The sequence below is a fragment of the Oncorhynchus masou genome, chromosome 28, assembly GCF_036934945.1.
Source record: "Oncorhynchus masou masou isolate Uvic2021 chromosome 28, UVic_Omas_1.1, whole genome shotgun sequence".
NCBI lineage: Eukaryota > Metazoa > Chordata > Actinopteri > Salmoniformes > Salmonidae > Oncorhynchus > Oncorhynchus masou.
Genome location: NC_088239.1, coordinates 67,586,861 through 67,608,149, shown reverse-complemented (window position 1 = coordinate 67,608,149; position 21,289 = coordinate 67,586,861). Strand labels below are relative to the sequence as shown.

Here is a 21,289-nt window from a genome sequence, read left to right as displayed (position 1 = left end):
CTGTATTTATTGTCTTTTCATTAGAGAGGATAAATGACAAAATGATGTACTCCATTTAATAGGAGGATTTGCTGTGATTAATCCCGATTAATTGCAAATTCATAATTTGCTCAGATTGAGCTTTCATTTCAAACTGCAATATGTAACTTTTTGGGCCACGACCCAATTCTCATAGAAATGTGAGTAATAGAGCTATCATTCTAATTGAAAGCAGGTCTAATAAGCGACAGATCTGTTCTATGTGCACAATTTCTATGCTTCCTGTTCTTAAATGTACTTTTAGCATCTTTTACTTTTTGTTTTGTACACCAGCTTCAAACAGCTGAAAATAAAATATTTTGGGTTATGGCAAATCTATATGGTACAATGATTCCTACGCTATACTTGCTATACTTTTGCACATAAACTGAAATTAGGCAAACTATTACAATTTTTGCAACCAAGAAATGGCGGAGCGATTTCTGCTCAGTGCACCTTTAAGATTTGTATACAAAAAGCATTACAATAATATAGATTTTTTGATTTTGTACAAAGTAAGAGTAAGCAAAATCTGGTAAATTGATAAAGCACACTTTCTTTAACCTCGATGTCAACCTGTTTTGCCCTCACATTGTTGTTTTTAGCTGTATAGAGTATGTATTTTCAATGTTGTCAGTATATTTTGAGCGCTTTCAAACAATGCGATTAATCGCGCGCAAAATAAATGTGCACTAAAATTACAAAAAGTTGACTCAAGTTAAAAGTAGGGACTTTTCATCCATCACAGGGGTTGAATCTATCAACAGCCCATGTTAGTGCCTGCCTTTGTCAATAATTAGGAATTAAAACTGCTGCCGGAGACCGCTGATTGTGGTTACACATTGTGTGTGTGTGTGTGTGTGTGTGTGTGTGTGTGTGTGTGTGTGTGTGTGTGTGTGTGCAACAGTCCTCAACCCCTCTGCATTCACACAGCAGATGCCCGTATCCATGGCGATGCCCTGTTGTACATCTGAAATGACAGAATGGAAAACATGAGCAGAGGAATACAGAAAAGGAGGGGAAGAAAGAAAGTATCTCCATATTACACTGTTTAAAAGAATAGAGGGAGAACTAGACAGAAAGTGTTTGGGGTTTAGATAGATAGGTGTTGGGGCTAGATAAAGAGATAGAAAGTTTATATAGAGAGATATAGAAAGTGTTGGGGTTTAGATCGATAGGTGTTGGGGCTAGATAAAGAGATAGAAAGTGTTGGGGTTTAGATAGATGGACAGTGTTGGAGTTTAGATAGATGGAAAGTGTTGGGGTTTAGACAGATAGATTTATTTGTATTTCTTATTTTCAATGACTGCCTAGGAACAGTGGGTTAACTGCCTGTTCAGGGGAAGAACAACAGATTTGTAGCTCGGTGGTTTGAACTTGCGACCTTCCGGTTACTAGTCCAACGCTCTAGCCACTAGGCTACCCTGCCGCCCCATATAGATAGATAGATAGATAGATAGATAGATAGATAGATAGATAGATAGATAGATAGATAGATAGATAGATAGATAGATAGATAGATAGATAGATAGATAAAACATGTTGGAGTTTAGAGAGATAGAAAGTGTTGGAGTTTAGATAGAATGTTTTGGAGTTTAGATAGATAGACATTGTTGGGGTTTAGGTACACAGATAGATAGACATTGTTGGGGTTTAGATACACAGATAGATAGACATGGTTGAGGTTTAGATACACAGATAGACATTGTTGGGGTTTAGATAAATATAACGTTTTGGAGTTTAGATAGATAGAAAGAGTTGGTGTTTAGATTGATAGACAGTGTTGTGGTTTAGAATGATAGAAAGTTTTGAGGTTTAGATGGATAGATGGATAGAAAGTGTTGAGGTTTATTATTGAGTTACACAACTAGATGCCTCATTAAGGACAACAAAAGCTGCCCCTTTCCGTCTGTCCTCTGCTAGTCCCCTATCACAACAACCGTCACACGCAGTGTGTGTGTGTGTCTGTGTGTGCGTGTGTGTGTGATAGACAGAGAGAGAGTCAGTTGAGGTCTAAGGAGCTGTCTGAGCCTGAAAGAGGATTGTGCTGTGTAGTGTTCACCACTGCATGCGTACACACACTCACACACACACACACACACACACACACACACACACACACACACACACACACACACACACACACACACACACACACACACACACACACACACACACACACACACACACATACACTAAGGAAGCAACAGAGTGGGAAGGGAAGGACAGGAATCTACAAACTCTGGATGAAGAGGAGCTTTGTGGCAGTCCCCCCATTCTTCCCTCTCTCTTTCTCGTACACACACACACACACGCACACACACACACACACACACACACACACACACACACACACACACACACACACACACACACACGATACCCAGCACTGAGCCGGTCATGTCCTACACAGTGACAGGGCTGAAAGATTTACATATTAATCATCACATCGGTAACACCGAGACATCCTCCTCTCCTCTCTTCTCCACCTAGACCCAATTACCATTCTCCCACTTCTCCCTGAAGTGTGCACTTGTTGACTCCTCCTCACTCCTCCTAAAAGCATTGGATCAGTCTGTAAGACACATGGTAGACGCTCGGTCTCCACACCAATACAGTGCACACTTCAGGGAGAGATACAGGGGGGATCAGAAATGGATCCAGTTTTACCATACTTTTACCTTGAGAATATTATGGATCAAAACGAAGAGAGAGAGAGAAAGAGAGAGATTCAAACATTATCCGGTAATGACATATAGGTATTGTCCTATGGGTCCATACTTGCGAAAATGTTCTGTCTCAAAATGCCGATTAGCCAAATCATTGACATAGTTGCATGTGATGAAAGGCTACAGGTTAGCTATTCCCATTACATAACCTGGCACATTTAGCCCTATGCTAACGTGACCAGGAAGTAGTGATCATGTTAGGTAACAAATTCTGCATCAGCCAATTACAAATGTTGACATAGTTGGATGTGTTCAAACGCTTTTCCATGAAAGCATACATAACAGAAGTCAAACGGCACCATCTGTTAATCAAAGTTAATAAAACAAATGCAAAATGTTAACTGGACTAATATCTCACAGTGTTGGTGTTTGCGAAGGGAAGTGCAGGCACAAGATGGAAAATGAAGGTTAAGAAGAGCCTGCATTTAATGAGGAGCAGCATATTTCTTCAGCCTTGTAGACAAGTACACGGCTAATAATCAAGGGGATTAGACCTACATATATTGCATAGACGTGTAGGCTACACTTAGATGTACAACAACTCATTGGATTTAGGTCAAAAGACTAAATGCCCTGATGTTGATGACTTTTGGCAAATCAAATCCGTTTCCAGCATTGATTCAACGTCATCACATAGATGTTTTAGGTTGAACAAAAGTAAACCTTGAATTTGGAGGTTTAAAATATCCCTCTGGTGGCCAAGTTGACCTATTAATAAAAATGCATTGGTTAGTGGATATAAAGTCGAAAGACCTTTGATAGGTCACTTTTTTCACGTTGTTAAGTTACAGCCTTATTCTGAAATGAATTAAATAAAACATTTTCCTCATCAATCTACGCACAATACCCCATAATGATGAAGTGAAAACAGGTTTTTTGACATTTTTGCATATTTATTAAAAATAAAAAAGAGGAATACCGTATTTACATAATTATTCAGACCCTTTGCTATGAGACTCAAAATTGAGCTCAGGTGCATTCTGTTTCCATTGATCATCCGTGAGATGTTTCTACAGCTGTGGTAAATTCAATTGATTGGACATGATTTGGAAAGGCACACAACTGTCTATATAAGGTCCCACGGTTGACAATGCATGTCAGAGCAAAAACCAAACCGTGAGGTTGAAGGAATTGTCCGTAGAGCTCCGAGACAGGATTGTGTTGAGGCACAGATCTGGGGAAGGGTACCAAAATATGCCTACAGCATTGAAGGTACCCCAAGAACACAGTGGCTTCCATCATTATTAAAATGGAAGAAGTTTGGAACCACCAAGACTCTTCCTAGAGCTGGCTGCCTGGCCACCTGAGCAATCAGGTGGGGAAGGGCCTTGGTCAGGGAAGTGACCAAGAACCCAATGGTCACTCTGACAGGGCTCCAGAGTTCCTCTGTGGAGATGGGAGAACCTTCTAGAAGGACAACCATCTCTGCAGCACTCCACCAATTAGGCCTCTATGGTAGAGTGGCCAGATGGGAGCCACTCCTCAGTAAAAGGCACGTGACAGCCCACTTGGATAAAGACTCTCAGACCACATAAAGACTCTCAGACCACAAGAAACAAGATTCTCTGGTCTGATGAAATCAAGATTGAACTCTTTGGCCTGAATGTCAAGTCACATCTGGAGGAAACCTGGCTCCATCCCTACGGCGAAGCATGGTGGTGGCAGCATCATGCTGTGGGGATGTTTTTCACCGGCAGGGACTGGGAGACAAGTCAGGATCAAGGGAAAGATGAACGGAGCAGAGATTGATGAAAACCTGCTCCAGAGCGCTCAGGACCTCAGACTGGGGCAAAGGTTCACCTTCAAACAGGACAACAACCCTAAGCACACAGCAAAGACAATGCAGGAGTGGCTTCGGGACAAGTCTCTTAATGTCCTTGAATGGCCCAGCTAGAGCCCGGACTTGAACCTGATTGAACATTTCTGGAAAGACCTGGAAATAGCTGTGGAGATACCTGAAAATAGATGTGCAGTGACGCTCCCCATCCAACCTGACAGAGCTTGAGAGGATCTACAGAGAAGAATGGGAGAACCTGCCAATATACAGGTGTGCCAAGCTTGCAATGTCATACCCAAGAAGACTCTAGGCTGTAATCGCTGCCAATGGTGATTCAACAAAGTACTGTTCTATATATATTTGCAAACATTTCTAAAAGCCTGTTTTTGCTTTTGTCATTATGGGGTATTGTGTGTAGATTGATGAGAGGAAAAAACGATGTAATCCATTTTAGAATAAGGCTGTAATGTAACAAAATGTGGGACGAGTCAAGCGGTCTGAATACTTTCCGAATGTACTGTAAATACAGTAAAGCTTCAGTGCTTCTGTTCCTTCTCTTATTGTAAAACATCTAAGACGATAAGCAATACCACAGTGTTCTCTCCATCCCTGATAATAAAGGAAGAGAGAGCAGATAGAGCTATGGAGTATGGAGAGAAGATATGATCAGTATTATTGGGAGATCTCTCAGTACTCACCTCCTGGCTTTTCCCCACCCACCATTACTTTCCCTCTCCCTACTTTTATTATCTCCCCGTCTCTCTCTCTTCCTGCCTCCCTCTCTTTCTGCCTCCCTCTCTCCATCTCCCTTCTCACTCACTCTATCCTCGTTTAGTGAGGAGGAAGGCATCAGAGAGGAGAGATGTGCTTTTGAGGCACGTGTGTGTATGGGGAAGAGAGAGGGGGGATAAGCCTCTGCAGTGAGGTGAGCTCAGTGACGATCATAGACCCACACAGTCTTACCATCTCATACAGTAGTACTGTACCATTTCAGCTGTGTGTATGTGTGTGTGTCTATGTTTGTGTGTGCTTGTATGTTTATGTGTACGTGGTATGTTTATATGTGTACACACACACACACACACACACACACACACACACACATACATACATACATACATACATACACACACACACACACATACATACAGATATACACACACAGACGTACATACACACATACAGACATACATACACACAGATATGCACACACATACACACATACAGACATACATACATACACGTACACACACACACACACACACACACACACACACACACACACACACACACACACACACACACACACACACACACACACACACACATTAATATGTGTAATATGGTATTACTGTAGGTCATCCTCTAGTCGTATTGATTCAATGAACTCCTCTGGGTACTGAGACACACACACACACACACACACACACACACACACACATAAACACATGAACATCAGAATGCATAGCTCCTTCTCCGTTTCCTTTCACTCTCTTTATTTTTCATGTATATCCCTGAGTCCTTCTCATCCCACACACACTCATCCATGCCCTAATGAGGGGCTTAAGTGTGTGCCTGTGTGTACATGTATGTGTGTAGCACTGTGTGTATGTAGTGGTGTGTGTGTGTAGCACTGTGTGTGTGTATTGGTGTGTGTGTGTAGCACTGTGTGTAGAACACACACTCTCATTTGTGCAAAAACTAGGGGTGTCCCCACCTAAAACAAATCTTGTTCGACTGAAAGTCGTCTGTTCTTTCAACCAATCAATTGATCAACTTGGTTAAAACGTGTATTTTTCCATATTTTCAGGGGTGCAACTTTGGTTTTAGAAGTGGGGGGGACATACATTATTATTATTATTTTATTCTCCAGTCGGATAAACACTCCAAACAGACTATGCAACCTCTCGGAGGCGTCCGCATGGTCATAAAGCCCACCGTTGCCTCGTTTTGTGTGTGTACATGTGTGTGTGATGCACTGTGTGTGTGTAGTGGTGTGTGTGTGTGTAGCACTGTGTGTGTGTAGTGCTATGTGTGTGTGTAGTGCTATGTGTGTGTGTGTAGCACTGTGTGTGTGTAGTACTGTGTGTGTGTAGTGCTGTGTGTGTGTAGCACTGTGTGTGTGTAGCGCTGTGTGTGTAGTGCTGTGTGTGTATAGCGCTGTGTGTGTGTAGTGCTGTGTGTGTATAGCGCTGTGTGTGTGTAGTGCTGTGTGTGTGTGTAGCACTGTGTGTGTGTGTGTGTGTGTGTGTGTATGTCGCACTGTGTGTGTAGCACAGTGTGTGTGTAGTGCTGTGTGTGTAGCGCTGTGTGTGTGTAGTGCAGTGTGTGTGCAGTGCTGTGTGTGTAGCGCTGTGTGTGTAGCACTGTGTGTGTGTAGCCCTGTGTGTGTGTGGCACTGTGTGTGTGTGGCACTGTGTGTGTAGCACTGTGTGTGTGTAGCACACCTTATTTTGAAGGTTTCTATCATAAAGAGACCATGGTTAGGTTTCATGCATTCCAACATAATTAGTGTTGGGACTCAGTCACTCCATGTCTCCCATGGTTGACTCCCATGGTTCAGTGGAGTGTTCTACACATGCAGCAATGATCATTTCCATTGGTGTACCAACACACACATATCTGTGGGCAGGTCATTTTATTAAGTCTACTGTAATTCTATAGCTCTGTATCTCACATTAACATTACAGTGATTTCAGCCTCAGCCTCTCACACTCACCAGTTTAATTTGTTTTCAGTCAATACATTGCTGTCATTAAAATGGTCAAATTCAATGGTCAAGCAACCAGTCATCAGGAACACAATCAGCTCCATAATCATCTGAAACCTTCCACATCATCCTGAAATGTATATTTTACTGAAGGACTGTATTTATGTCTGAATAGTATGGGAGAAATACACGGAGTATATTTGCCCTTAGAACAGCCTCAATTATTTAGAGGCATGGACTCTACAGGTGTCGAAAGCATTCCACAGGGATGCTGGCCCATGTTGACTCAAACGCTTCCCACAGTTGTGTCAAGTTGGCTGGATGTCCTTTGGATGGGTGACCATTCTTGATACACACCCAGCAGCGTTGCAGTTCTTGACACAAACTGGTGCACCTGGCACCTACTTCCATACCTCGTTTAAAGGCACGTACATTTTTGTCTTGCCCATTCACCCTCTGAATGGCACACATACACAATCCATGTCTCAATTGTCTCAAGGCTTAGAAATCCTTCTTTAACCCATCTCCTCCCCTTCATCTACACTGATTGAAGTGGATGTAACATCAATAAGTGATCATAGCTTTCACCTGGTCAGTCTGTCATGGAAAGTGCATACTTTTGTATAGTCAGTGTATGAGCCAGCATTGTAATCAAGGGAAGAGATATTGTACTCATCTGTCATGTAAAATGGGCAGCTGTTATGTAGGCTTGTGTTTCAGTAAGCCTGGAACATGGTTGTCGTGCTACATTGTTGTTGAAGTTTTTATGAAACACACTTATTTTCAATGGCCAACCCTTTCTCTCTTTCATTATATAGACGCATCTCTCATCCTTCCATCGTTTTCCACTCGGCTCTCTTCCCCAAAGCCAAAATGGTACTCTTTATGGGAGCAAGTGTTTTTTCTTAGGGCTGACTCCAATTATTCGACTGGTTGATTGTTTAGTCGATAAGCTGTTGGTCGACCAAGATTTATTTTTGTCGAGCAGAAGCGAATACATATATGTTTTGATGGCACATGAGACACTGGTCTTATTCGCACCCATCTCAGTAAACTAATCCATTGCGGAGGCCTCTGGGATGGCACAGTCCAATAAGACGGGGAGTGTGGCTGCACCATGCACATCTCTCTCCAGAATGCGCTCTGTCCCACCAGTTTCTGTACATTCATTGTTTCAGAACTTCATTGTGTAAATTGTTTGTATTTGATAGTTAGTGTCTATCAATTCCCCATTACTGTACATATAACACCAGTAGTACATGTACCGTTAATTCCAATCGTTTCTGATCTACAATGTTTGTTTGGTTACGGTAATCTTTGTTAATGTATTCAATATGTTATTATTCCAGTCTTTTACTGTTCTTATTGTTGGAGTGATTGGACACTGTTTGCAGAGTGCACATTCTATGTTACACTTGTGAGAAACAAGTTTTGGTATATTTCATTCCATTTAAGAGTTTTGTCAATTTATTCATTGTCTTTGGTTTGGAGCGCCCCTGTTAATGCTGAGTAAGGACCTGATTACACATAGAAGTAGGCCAATAGGCTACCTGGCCTACTTGCAAATGTAGCCCTATAAATGTGCCCATTTGGGGATCTAGTAGTATTTCTGATTGGCTTAATGCACCACCTGTAGACCTCAAACAGAAAGCCTTCAAAGTCTGTTTTTAGATGCAATTTAGAATGACAATAATTCATATTTGAAAAATCTTTCCAGCTCTCTCCCTTTCGATAACCACTCAGCGTGAAAGGGAAAAATGTAATGCTCTGATCCAGTGGAAACATCATAAAATAGGCCTACCTGATTACATGATTCTTATCCCTTGTGCAAATAGCCTACAGCTGTCTCTGTCCTGAGATCAGTCGTGTGGGGAATTCTGAGGGCCCAGAATGTCTCCTATGTTGCAAAAAGCTTTAGGCCAGACCTAGTTTATAGTTGATACAATGTTTCAAGTTTGTTGCAGACAATGTGATTTATAGGATATTTATTTTTATCACAATATTGTCTACCTTTTAGGCTGCAATGTTTTTATTTGTTGGCTTTATCTAGGCTATGTTTACATAGCTGGCGATGGCAATAGAAGTAACTTTTTAGGTTTGTATAATTTTCATTTAGATTGGGATAGAGTTTTGATTAACCACATGACAATAAATTAAACAAAACTGTTCCATGAAAATGTGTATGTGAAAACAATAACTGGCACCCAGATTGGTAGAAATGGCATTCCACATGATAAAGTTTGCAGACTCCTCATGTAGCCTATTACCGGAAACCTCAGGAGAGTAGCGGCAGAATCTACGAAAATCTACGAAAACCAGTAGGAGCGGGAGGAGGATGGTCAGGACAGGATCTTAATCTCTGGCTCCCTCTTGAGTCATTTGCGACTTATTTCATCAAACAGTGAGTTTAAAGCATCAGACAAGCTTAATGTATATAGTTTATTTTAGTAAAACGCATAGGGTGTGTCTATTTATCATATTGCCCCCACATTCTGAGATTGCATATTTGTCACCCCCAGTTTTATAATTGGAATGTCAAACAAAACGAGGCAACGGTGTGCTTAATGACCATGCGGTTGCCTCCGAGAGGTTGCGTAAGCTGTTTGAAGTGTTTATCTGACTGGAGAATAAAAATAAATAAATAAATGTATGTCCCCCCACTTCTAAAACCAAAGTTGCACCCCTGATATATGGAAAAATACACGTTTTAACAAGTTGACTAATTGATTGGTTGAAAGAACAGACGACTTTCAGTCGAACAATATTTGTTTTAGGTGGGGACACCCCTGGGGACACCCCTAGTGTATGCACAAATGAGAGTGTGTGTTCCCCCTAAGGGTTTGCGGCGGTCACACACTCGGTTCATGTTCTCTTCACTCTGTTCTCCACTGACTGCAGTGATCCGAGCCCACAGGGTTGCATTAAATATACATCACACAGCCATCTGCAGAACACACACACAAAGAGCGAGAAAGAGAATATAAGAACTGAGGCTCTCACACAACCACAAACTGCTTGCATTCTATGTTAACAACATCATCGTTAAAACTCATCCCTACTCACTACACCACACTTACTAAGCCTACATAGTACACTACACAGTCACTCACTACTTCTGTATAAGCCTACATTACACAGTAGCCTACACGCAGTCGCCGACACACAGTCACTCACAACTCCTATCCTACTACTCACCAGAGTTTTCCATCCAAAAACCTGAAACCTGAGTGGCATGAACTCTTCTCCAATCAGTACCTCTGCTCTGGAATGGGTCATGCCCTTCATTAACGAATCAATCAGATGTAGCGCTGGCCTCTTAATTGGCATCACCTGTCTTTCCATCTTCTTTATAGTCCAGTTGTGTGAGTTCAGTTTTTTTTTAAACTTTCTCCATCTATCCAGGACCAGTCTGAAGTTCCAGTCCTTCGGTAAGCATTTTAACAAATCTAGCCTTTGATGCCGATATTCCTCGGTTTTGATAATGTAGGCCTAAAACACTCAAATATAGCTACTTTTTCTTTCCACTACTCCAATAGTTGCACATTCAATGTGCTGATACCTCGCTTGTGTTTTTTCCAGAACCTGATCTCAAATTTGTGAAACATGAACAAACTGGAAAAGCCACTGTCTACGCTGTGGGGTAGGTTATGTTTGACTAGAAACTGTTCCCATAGTGCCCAAAAAATAACAGCTGGACTAAATCTGTAGGCATATCTTTATTCTGTTTGGTAGGTTGTGAACTCAGCGAGTCAAAGAAAGAGGGAACATTCAAAACAGATGAGACAAACCACCAACATCAACTCGCGCTGAGAACTGTAAGTCCCCTTGGAGAATATTTGAAGTAGACTGACTGGTCATCTTTATTGCAGCTTTACTGCACAGGTCAGAATATTACCATCACGTGATGACATTTGAAATGTTAATTTGGGTAGTATGACTGCAGTAAAACAATCTGGAACGCAATTTTAATAACTTCATTAGTGCGTTTTCAAGTACCTGACTTGTCCCTGGCAGATGTGTCTGGGCGCAGGCGCCAAAGAAGAGTTGAACATCGTGGCGTTAATTACCGGAGAACCAGATAACGGCAAGGGCATACCCGTGGCTACCCTGCACGCCAACGGCATGCCCACGGCAAGTTGTCCCAATTTGTTCTAATGTGGCAGCCTGACTACTTGGCGTTCTCTATCGATGCAGAGGTGAGTTTTGATAATTGTGGGATTTGCTAGCAAGAGTCGCCATTAGTTGATTCTGGTACAATATCAATTGAAAACAATTACCGTTATCTACATGTGTCCTGTACAGCTGCTGATCCTGGATAGCCCTGACTGATTAAATTGGCACATCTGCGTTGAGTTGAGGAACACAATGATAAAGTTTGGTTGTATTCTGTGTATTTAAAGTGTGAATTTCAGCGCCCTGTGGAAGTATTGCAGTTGTTGTACAGGACATGTGGCAACTCAATGTTACTAGTAAATTCTGTGACCAGTTATACGAACTGAACTCTGCCTCAATACAAGAGAACTGTAGGACTTGGCCAACCAGGCTGTTTGAAGGAGTCTTCCCAATGACCTAGACCTACCTGGCTAATGAAGGTTAACCCAAATCAGTTGAGGAATGGGCCTGGGGAAGTAATCACTAGTGGTTATAGGCCTAACCTAGCTGGGTGCCTGGTTCTGTCAGTTTGAATATCAACACTGAATGTCATGATTCTGTGTATTGTTCTCTCCAGGTCAATCTGTGTGGGATAGACCTGCACCCTCCTGTAACCTTTCAGCTGAGGAGTGGCGCTGGACCGGTCTACATCTGTGGGGAACACGTGGCCTGTAAGTAGGGGTTTAGGGAGCAGGGATGATGGCGGTTAACTGTAAAAAACAAGTGGCCCTAGCCTTACTGTAATGTCATTCAGCTAATCAAAGTCCTGAGGAGCAGCTGGTCAGTGGAATTGGATATGTTGGAACAGAATATTGCATAATGTTGATGGTTTTGACAGCCATAAACTACAGGCCTTTCTAATGTCACTGTCATTTAACTCCTGTTGCTTTCCAGTGGATGATGACTTCTCGGGAATAGATAGTGTTGATGAGGAGATGGAGGAAGAGGAGGAGGAGGAGGAGGAAGATATTGAGTCTCCTGTGAAGCCTGCTAAGAAAGCAACAGCCAAGAATGCAAATGTTGCAGGCAAAGTAAGGACCTGTTTTATATCAAACTCCAACATGTTGATTTTTGAATGATTTTATACTTAAGTTGTCACATTTTCAACATGCATATGGACAACTACGAAATCCAGCCACACACAGATCCTAGTTTGCTCTAATCTACATATAAATTAATCTTATTCCTTGTCAGTTGTCAAATCCAAACTTTGCTTCACAATGAGATGGTATTGGTAAAGCACACATCTGGGACCAGGCTAATGTTATTCCTGTCTTCCAGAGAAAGAAGCCAGAGGAAGCAGATGAGTAAGTGATCAACATAAATGCTTTTTAATCCATTTGTGATTTACTGAAATCTAATTGTTGCTGTTCACTTACCACCAACTATCCTCTCTCCTTCCAGACCTGCATCAGATGATGAGAACCCTCCTAAAAAGGTACTTTATTTACTATGCCTTAAATATTATACCCTGATTGACTTTCCTGGTCTGAGGCTCTGGCTTCGTCCCAAATTGTTCCCTATGTAGTGCCATGGGACGCAGAACAATCTTCTGGCCTCCTGTTGGAATCATGGCTGGTCTGGTTTAAAATGGCCCTCTGTGTTTCAGGGAAAGGGAAGAGGCAGGGGAAAGTGATCCAGGGTAAGTGACTACCTCAGGGCAGTAATGCTGAGCCCTGAGTAATCCTCTGTATCGTTTGTTAGCGCATAGCCATTCCTGGGGTCATATGCATGAGTAGGTTGCGTTGGATGAAGTGTCAGTTAAATGGCATATGAAGTCTGACACTGACTTGGGGTTAACCTCCCCCAGATTACTAACAACCATTAGGGGAAAGGGACTAAGAACCCCTTGGTACCTGAAGGGTGTAGTGTGACATGACCGCTGAATTTGCAGATTGCCTGTACTGAATGACTAAACCAGTTAATGTGTTTCAGGTGCTGCCCAAAGAGTCTGTTGCAGTTCTGTTTGGCTAAAGGTTCTGTCAATCAACTGTTGGGTTTCTATCTACCTGTTCATTCTTGCATGGATCAATTGATTTAATCTAAGGCTGTTTATCCTGTACATGTCAGTGCTTTGTAAATCGTTTGAAAGAGTTTTGTCCTTGTGGTACTAATCAGTGTACATTAAACTACACTGAACAAAATATACATGTAACATGTTAAGTGGTCCTTTGTTTCATGAGCTGAAATTTTAAAAAATCCCAGAAATGTTACATACACTTTTTCTGTGTACAAATTTGTTTGTCCATGTCAGGGAGCTTTTCTCCTTTGCCAAGATAATAATCCACCTGACCGGTGTCGCATATCAAGAAGCTGATTAAATGGCATGATCATTACAGAGGGGCGTCTTGTGCGGGGGACAAAAGGCCACGTCTCAAGCTGAGGGAGTGTTCAATTGGCACGCTGACTGCAGGAATGTCCAGAGCTGTTACTGTGGTGGGTACTCTTAGTTCACAGGACTTCATCCTGCTAACTGTTCCACATGTCTGAACTGAAATTGGTTAAGGTTTATGTACTCTGTGCCATCGGCTTGGAACTCCTAAATAGTTTAAAACTGGAAGAACTTGTCCTGATTAATCAGGCTGATTCCTTGACCGGTCAATGTTAATTTTCTGTTGTAATTTCCATGGTTTTTACTAGATGACTTGTAGTTTCATGTCTGCGTAATGATTTAGTCCTCGCCATCTTGGCCAGGACCTCCAAACGCAGACCTCGTAACCACACCAGCAGCACAGGACCTCAATCTGGCTTCAACTGTGGGAGGGTGCTGAGGATATCTTTCTGTAATATAAAGCCCTTTTTGTGGGGGGGAAATTAATTCTGATTGGGTGGGTTTATTCCCAACCATGGCTGCACCCCTGCCCAGTCATGTGATCTCAATAGATTGGGAACTTAATTTATTTAAAATCAGTGAAATGAACTATTTACAATGACGGCCGAGGAAAAGTGGGTTAAATGCCTTGTTCAGGGGCAGAACGACAGATGTTTACCTTGTCAGCTCAGGGATTTGATCTTGCAGCCTTCTGGTTACTAGTCCAACACTCTAACCACTAGGGTACCTGCCGCCCGTACCTTAGGAAATGTAACTCAGCCAAATCGTAAATTACATTTTATTTTTGTTCAGTATGAATGGAATTGGTTGACCAATTAGTTCCTCACCATCTACAAACTATATTCTTAATGGTTGATATCTAGGATGGTGTTATATGGTATTGCATGAACAGCCTACCCTCATGTAGCAGTCAAGTTCACCCTGGCTGTGCCCTACTTTATGCATATTAGACTGTAATCTGGTTCAACTACAGCTGAACTGTAGCCCTGATTGGGGGTGTAAACTCCAGCTGAGATTAAGATGCTGAGGAACAGATGGTACTGGAGGACATCTACTGTAGACACCTCCCACTAGCGCTTGTCCTGACAAATTGCTTAAAATCTGAAATATAACATATAGTTCTAAGATTGCTGTGGCCCGGGTGGGGACAAAGGACTGATGCCTAGTCCCAAATCAACCACTAGAATTCCCTTGGTCCCTACCTCGTAACTGATTCTGTAAAGTTCCTATGAACAGGTGGGTCTGTAGGGGACACAGACTGACACCATCCCAAATCAATCCCTAGCCCCTATACTTGACCGCCACCTCTAGCGTCAACACTTCCACAATAACCATCTGGACTGTAAAGTTCTCAGCAAGGTTATGGCTCACTGAGTTGGAGGACACAAGTGAGACATCACTGCAGCCTGACACCCTGGTTCCAAATCAACATCTGGACTCTATGCTTCCCTTGACCTCTACCTCATGCCTATAACACAACCGTACCATTAAGCGGTGTTTAATTCATTCTAACTGACTGAACTGGAGGACAGGTGAGACATCACACGTCTGACAACCAGCCTGTGATCTGATTCTAGGGAATAATACCTGTGACACTCTAGGACCAGTTGTCCCCTGCCTTAGAACTAGTGACAAAGACCACAGTGTTAAATCTAAAAAAGGATTTCCCTATGAAACATTCTGAACAGCAACTGTCTTCTCTAGTCTGCTGTGTATAGCTGGTGGAAGAACAGTTTCACAAGCATTTTCATTTAAATATTTTTATTAGTGTACAAACAGTGCTTCTAATCTAACTGATATTTTATCTTCAGTGGGCTCACATTTTTCCATGAACAGCACAATCCATACACACAAGTGTATGTCTTGACTTGTTGGCTTCAATGTGTTTAAATCTTCTGCGCATCTTTACCTTAAGCGTGTAAGTATCTTCATTGATTTATTTGGCACAAGTTTGTAGATATCTTTAATGGCTCCTTGCAGCTTGCATGGGAGTGGCTTCAGTTTATTCTTTCTCACACACACATGCAGGCTGGGGAGAGGACAGAGTAGAAGAGAAGAAGGCATTAGTATGCATCAGATGTTGTCTTGACTGCCTTACTGTGTCTCTCTCTCTCTCTGCTCCATCTCACCTCAGTCTCTCTCCTCTCCTTTTAGTCAACCTCACTCTTCCTCATGTCCTCACTCTTCCTCAGGTATTTCTTCATGACAGAAGCAACGTCTCCCCCCTCGCTGCCCTCCGCATCCAGCCTTTCTCCCTGCGGCCCCCCACCTCCACTACGCCTGACCCCTCCTCCCTGGGAGCTCCCCCCAGACCCTGAGCTGTTGGAGCTGGAGTCGGAGCCCTTCCTGCTGCGTGTGGAGGGGGGCAGCTCTCCAAAGTGGACGCTGAGTGCCCTCCGACCCCCTCTGACTGAACTGGCCAGGCTGCTGGTGGACTGAGCCCTTCGGATGGCCGGCAGAATGTCAGAGGCCGCGTCATCGCGGTTACCGTCGCTTATGAGGCGGCGGTTCTGGAACACCATGGGTTCCGACCCCAGACAGCCCTCCCCACCGCCCTCGCTGACGACGCTCTCCAGCAGCCTGCGTCTCATTGGCTGGGGGGAGCGCTGGGGGGAGCGCAGGGATCTAAATGGTTCTTCACTGTCTTCCTCTGGGATGGAGATAGTGGGGGGGCAACGGCGGGGGGCAGTGGGGGAAGTGAGGGAGGAGAGGAGGGGGAGAGAGGGGAGGGAGGAGAGAGAATCGGAGGAGTTGTAGCGTTTGGCTCCGGAGTCCCTAGACGCTGCAGATGAAGCCTGGGGTTCGCCTATGTTGCGCAGGCTGGCGGCGTGTGGCAGCAGTGGGGAGGGAGGTTTGAGGATGCTGCGGGGCTCCTGGAGGTCTTCGGGGCCCAGAGAGAGGCCTGAGGCTCTGCGGCGGAGGGTTGAGGCCCCAGTGGTCTGGTAGATAGGGAGAGAAATAGTACTGCCATTCCCCTCCCCAGACTCTGCTCCCCCTCGCCGCTTACGAAGCCCCTCTAATAGCTCGGAGAGGGCAGAGGAGGAGGAGGCCCGACCAAGATGTGAACTTCCCCCATTACCAACCACACCCCCTGGTTCGAAACCATTCTCATCTGGGTCCACACAGGAGCTGAGGGAGAGAAAGGATAATCAAATATTGGGAATATAAAAGTTTTAAGGCTCTAAAACTGCCAACATCCACATAGTGGCTGTTTTGGTGGTGTTGGAGGTGAAACTGCGTTAGAGCTGTGAAATCCACAAGCGGCTCCTGGCATTATACCTAAAGTGGACATTGCCAATGTGTCACGCCTTGGTCTTAGTATTTTGTGTTTTCGTTAATTAGTTGGTCAGGCCAGGGTGTGACATGGGTTTATGTTGTTGTATTTCGTAGTGGGGTTTTTTAGTTATTGGGATTGCGGCTGAGTAGGGGTGTTGCATAGGTTTGGCTGCCTGAGGCGGTTCTCAATCAGAGTCAGGTGATTCTCGTTGTCTCTGATTGGGAACTGTATTTAGGTAGCCTGGGTTTCACTTTGTATTTCGTGGGTGATTGTTCCTGTCTCTGTGTTAGTGTTCACCAGACAGGCTGTATAGGTTTTTCACGTTCCGTTTGTTGTTTTTGTATTTATAAGTTATTTTGTGTATCGTCATTTGTTCCATTAAAAAACATGAGTAACCAACACGCTGCATTTCGGTCCGACTCTCTTTCGACAAACGAAGAACGTCGTTACACAATGACTGCACGAAGTTGCATTAATAGAAATCTCATGCAGCCTTATTTAAGTTCTAACACTGGAATGTGCGATGTAATCTCCACCTCAATTAAGATGATAGATGTCCTCATTATTTAGTTTCATGGTAATTATTTCTGTAAAACCTGCACTTTCTCTTTCTGAACTTCTAACATGAGTGGGACGGACATTTCTTTGTGACAATGATCAAGAGCAGCTGCTCACTGATTTCACAGCTCCAACACAGTTACACCTCTGACACCGCCAAACATCAGCTATCGGCGGTTAACGCTTGATCTGATTGAACGCTTGATAGGCCTTAGTATCTATGCAGTTGCTATTGAATTGACCTACTGAAGTTGTACTGTACTGAATCAAACTGAACTGACAACTCACCGGAAGCTGTAAGTGCTCATGGTGTCTGTGACAGACTGGCGCCCCGACTGGTTGCTGATGGTACTACTGCCATAGGGAGAGCCCCGTCTGGCCCCCCCTCGGGGAACACCCAGCCAATGACGGATGCCTTCTCCAACATCCTCTGTGCCCAGAGATTGAGAACCAACACTAGACACACTGTCGCTGAGGAAGAGCGGGAACACACACACAGTGTCACTGAGCGACAGAGATCACACAAACACAGTACCAAGAGACAGAACACACATGACTCCACACAGCCAGAGATGCAACACTTCTAAGCCATGGTCAGCTCACAGCAGTTCAGCCACAGTGTCCTCAGAGGACATTTCCTGTCCCTGTGTCCTCTCTCTCCTGCTGTGTGACTGCAGGTGGTGGCAGATCATATTGGAGACACAGTCAGAGGTGTCAGACATTCACACTCAGTACTCAGGTCACATACTTGTACTGTATATAAACAAACTAACTACAACCTCTCCCATCTGCCATCAGAGAGAAGAAAGAAGAGGACTATGGAGGGAGCAAGAATGAAAAAGTAATTGGTCAGGGTATAGAAGTTTAAGAGAGAAAGAGGGAGGAAGAAGTGATAGAGCAGGAAAGATTGAGAGAGGGAGTGATAAAATGAGAATAGATCATGGAAGATGAGAGAGAGAGAAGAACTGGCTTCTGTACTGCAATGCATGGGACTCCATGCCTTATGGAATACACAAGAATATCACAGCTGGTGAACTCTCAGAACAGAGAAAAGATTGTGTCTCTTACAAAGGGCTGTGTGTACGTGTGTGTGTCTCTTACATAGGGCTGTGTGTCTGTGTAGGTGTCTCTTTGCTCCAGCCCTGTGGCTCTCAACCTTGTCCACCTACAGGGAGATGGAGCTACTGGGTGTCTCTTCAAACAGTAGCTGTCAGACTACAGCTCAGGCATTTAGCTATGCACTGTCGGTCTGTTCACATCATCAACAGCCCAGGGACCATATATATAGAGTGGGGCAAATAAGTATTTAGTCAGCCACCAATTGTGCAAGTTCTCCCACTTAAAAAGATGAGTGAGGCCTGTAATTGTCATCATAGGTACACTTCAACTATGACAGACAAAATGAGAAGAACAAAAATCCAGAAAATCACATTGTCCTCGGGTGGGGCCACAGTGTCTCCTGACCCCTCCTGTCTCAGCCTCCAGTATTTATGCTGCAGTAGTTTATGTGTCGGGGGGCTGGGGTCAGTTTGTTATATCTGGAGTACTTCTCCTGTCCAATTCGGTGTCCTGTGTGAATCTAAGTGTGCGTTCTCTAATTCTCTCCTTCTCTCTCTCGGAGGACCTGAGCCCTAGGACCATGCCCCAGGACTACCTGACATGATGACTCCTTGCTGTCCCCAGTCCACCTGGCTGTGCTGCTGCTCCAGTTTCAACTGTTCTACCTTATTATTATTCGACCATGCTGGTCATTTATGAACATTTGAACATCTTGGCCATGTTCTGTTATAATCTCCACCCGGCACAGCCGGAAGAGGACTGGCCACCCCACATATGCTCTCTAATTCTCTTTCTTTCTCTCTCTCGGAGGACCTGAGCCCTAGGACCATGCCCCAGGACTACTTGACATGATGACTCCTTGCTGTCCCCAGTCCACCTGGCCGTGCTGCTGCTCCAGTTTCAACTGTTCTGCCTTATTATTATTCGACCATGCTGGTCATTTATGAACATTTGAACATCTTGGCCATGTTCTGTTATAATCTCTACCCGGCACAGCCAGAAGAGGACTGGCCACCCCACATAGCCTGGTTCCTCTTTAGGTTTCTTCCTAGGTTTTGGCCTTTCTAGGGAGTTTTTCCTAACCACCGTGCATCTACACCTGCATTGCTTGCTGTTTGGGGTTTTAGGCTGGGTTTCTGTACAGCACTTTGAGATATCAGCTGATGTACGAAGGGCTATATAAATAAATTTGATTTGATTTGATTGTAGGATTTTTAATGAATTTATTTGCAAATTATGGTGGAAAATAAGTATTTGGTCAATAACAAAAGTTTATCTCAATACTTTGTTATTTACCCTTTGTTGGCAATGACAGAGGTCAAACATTTTCTGTAAGTCTTCACAAGGTTTTCACACAGCTGTTGCTGGGCAACACGGACTTTCAACTCCCTCCAAAGATTTTCTATGGGGTTGAGATCTGGAGACTGGCTAGGCCACTCCAGGACCTTAATGCTTCTTATGAAGCCACTCCTTCATTGCCCGGGCGGTGTGTTTGGGATCATTGTCATGCTGAAAGACCCAGCCACGTTTCATCTTCAATGCCCTTGCTGATGGAAGGAGGTTTTCACTCAAAATCTCACGATACATGGCCATATTCATTCTTTCTTTTACACGGATCAGTCGTCCTGGTCCCTTTGCAGAAAAACAGCCCCAAAGCATGATGTTTCCACCCCCATGCTTCACAGTAGGTATGGTGTTCTTTGGATGCAACTCAGCATTCTTTATCCTCCAAACAGTTTTTACCAAAAAGTTATATTTTGGTTTCATCTGATCATATGACATTCTCCCAATCTTCTTCTGGATCATCCAAATGCTCTTTAGCAAACTTGGACATGTACTGGCTTAAGCAGGGGGACACGTCTGGCACTGCAGGATTTGAGTCCCTGGCGGCGTAGTGTGTTACTGATGGTAGGCTTTGTTACTTTGGTCCCAGCTCTCTGCAGGTCATTCACTAGGTCCCCCTGAGTGGTTCTGGGATTTTTGCTCACCGTTTTGACCCCACGGGGTGAGATCTTGCGTGGAGCCCCAGATCGAGGGAGATTATCAGTGGTCTTGTATGTCTTCCATTTCCTAATAATTGCACCCACAGTTGATTTCTTCAAGCCAAGCTGCTTACCTATTGCAGATTCAGTCTTCCCAGCCTGGTACAGGTCTAAAATTTTGACAGCTCTTTGGTCTTGGCCATAGTGGAGTTTGGAGTGTGACTGTTTGAGGTTGTGGACAGGTGTCTTTTATACTGATAACAAGTTCGAACAGGAGCCATTAATACAGGTAGCGATTGGTGGACACAGGAGCCTCTTAAAGAAGTAGTTACAGGTCTGTGAGAGCCAGAAATCTTGCTTGTTTGTAGGTGACCAAATACTTATTTTCCACCATAATTTGCAAATAAATTAATTAAAAATCCTACAATGTGATTTTCTGGATTTTTTTCTCATTTTGTCTGTCATAGTTGAAGTGTACCTATGATTAAAATGACAGGCCTCTCTCATCTTTTTAAGTGGTAGAACTTGCACAATTGGTGGCTGACGAAAAACTTTTTTGCCCCACTGTATATCAGACTGGTCTAATAACTGAAACAGCCCAAGACTCAGCACTCTAGATTCAAGCCAACACAGGCGAGAGTACAGAGGACGGAAACACACGCGCGTGTGGATAGACATCTGCACGCACACATGCT

The 21,289-nt window shown here is 43.7% G+C and overlaps 2 protein-coding genes across 2 annotated transcripts in view; one reads left to right on the top strand and one right to left on the bottom strand.

Moving 5' to 3' along the window:
- The first annotated feature begins 10,743 nt into the window (after nucleotides 1-10,743).
- LOC135518139 (nucleoplasmin-like) lies at nucleotides 10,744-13,582 on the top strand. The gene is made up of 9 exons (XM_064943056.1): nucleotides 10,744-10,874; nucleotides 10,967-11,049; nucleotides 11,249-11,365; nucleotides 11,964-12,057; nucleotides 12,281-12,417; nucleotides 12,668-12,693; nucleotides 12,791-12,824; nucleotides 12,996-13,028; nucleotides 13,322-13,582. The coding sequence occupies exons 1-8, from the start codon at nucleotides 10,838-10,840 to the stop codon at nucleotides 13,020-13,022; spliced, it is 555 nt and encodes a 184-aa protein (XP_064799128.1). The 5' UTR covers nucleotides 10,744-10,837; the 3' UTR covers nucleotides 13,023-13,028; nucleotides 13,322-13,582.
- A 1,892-nt stretch (nucleotides 13,583-15,474) lies between these two features.
- Nucleotides 15,475-21,289, bottom strand: part of LOC135517047 (unconventional myosin-XVIIIb-like) — a 66,874-nt gene continuing 61,059 nt past the window's right edge. The window contains exons 41-42 of the mRNA XM_064941073.1: nucleotides 17,842-18,024; nucleotides 15,475-16,847 (exon numbers count right to left, since the gene is read on the bottom strand). Coding sequence (XP_064797145.1) covers nucleotides 15,869-16,847; nucleotides 17,842-18,024 — 1,162 coding nt within the window. The 3' untranslated portion in view covers nucleotides 15,475-15,868. The remainder of the gene's footprint in view (nucleotides 16,848-17,841; nucleotides 18,025-21,289) is intronic.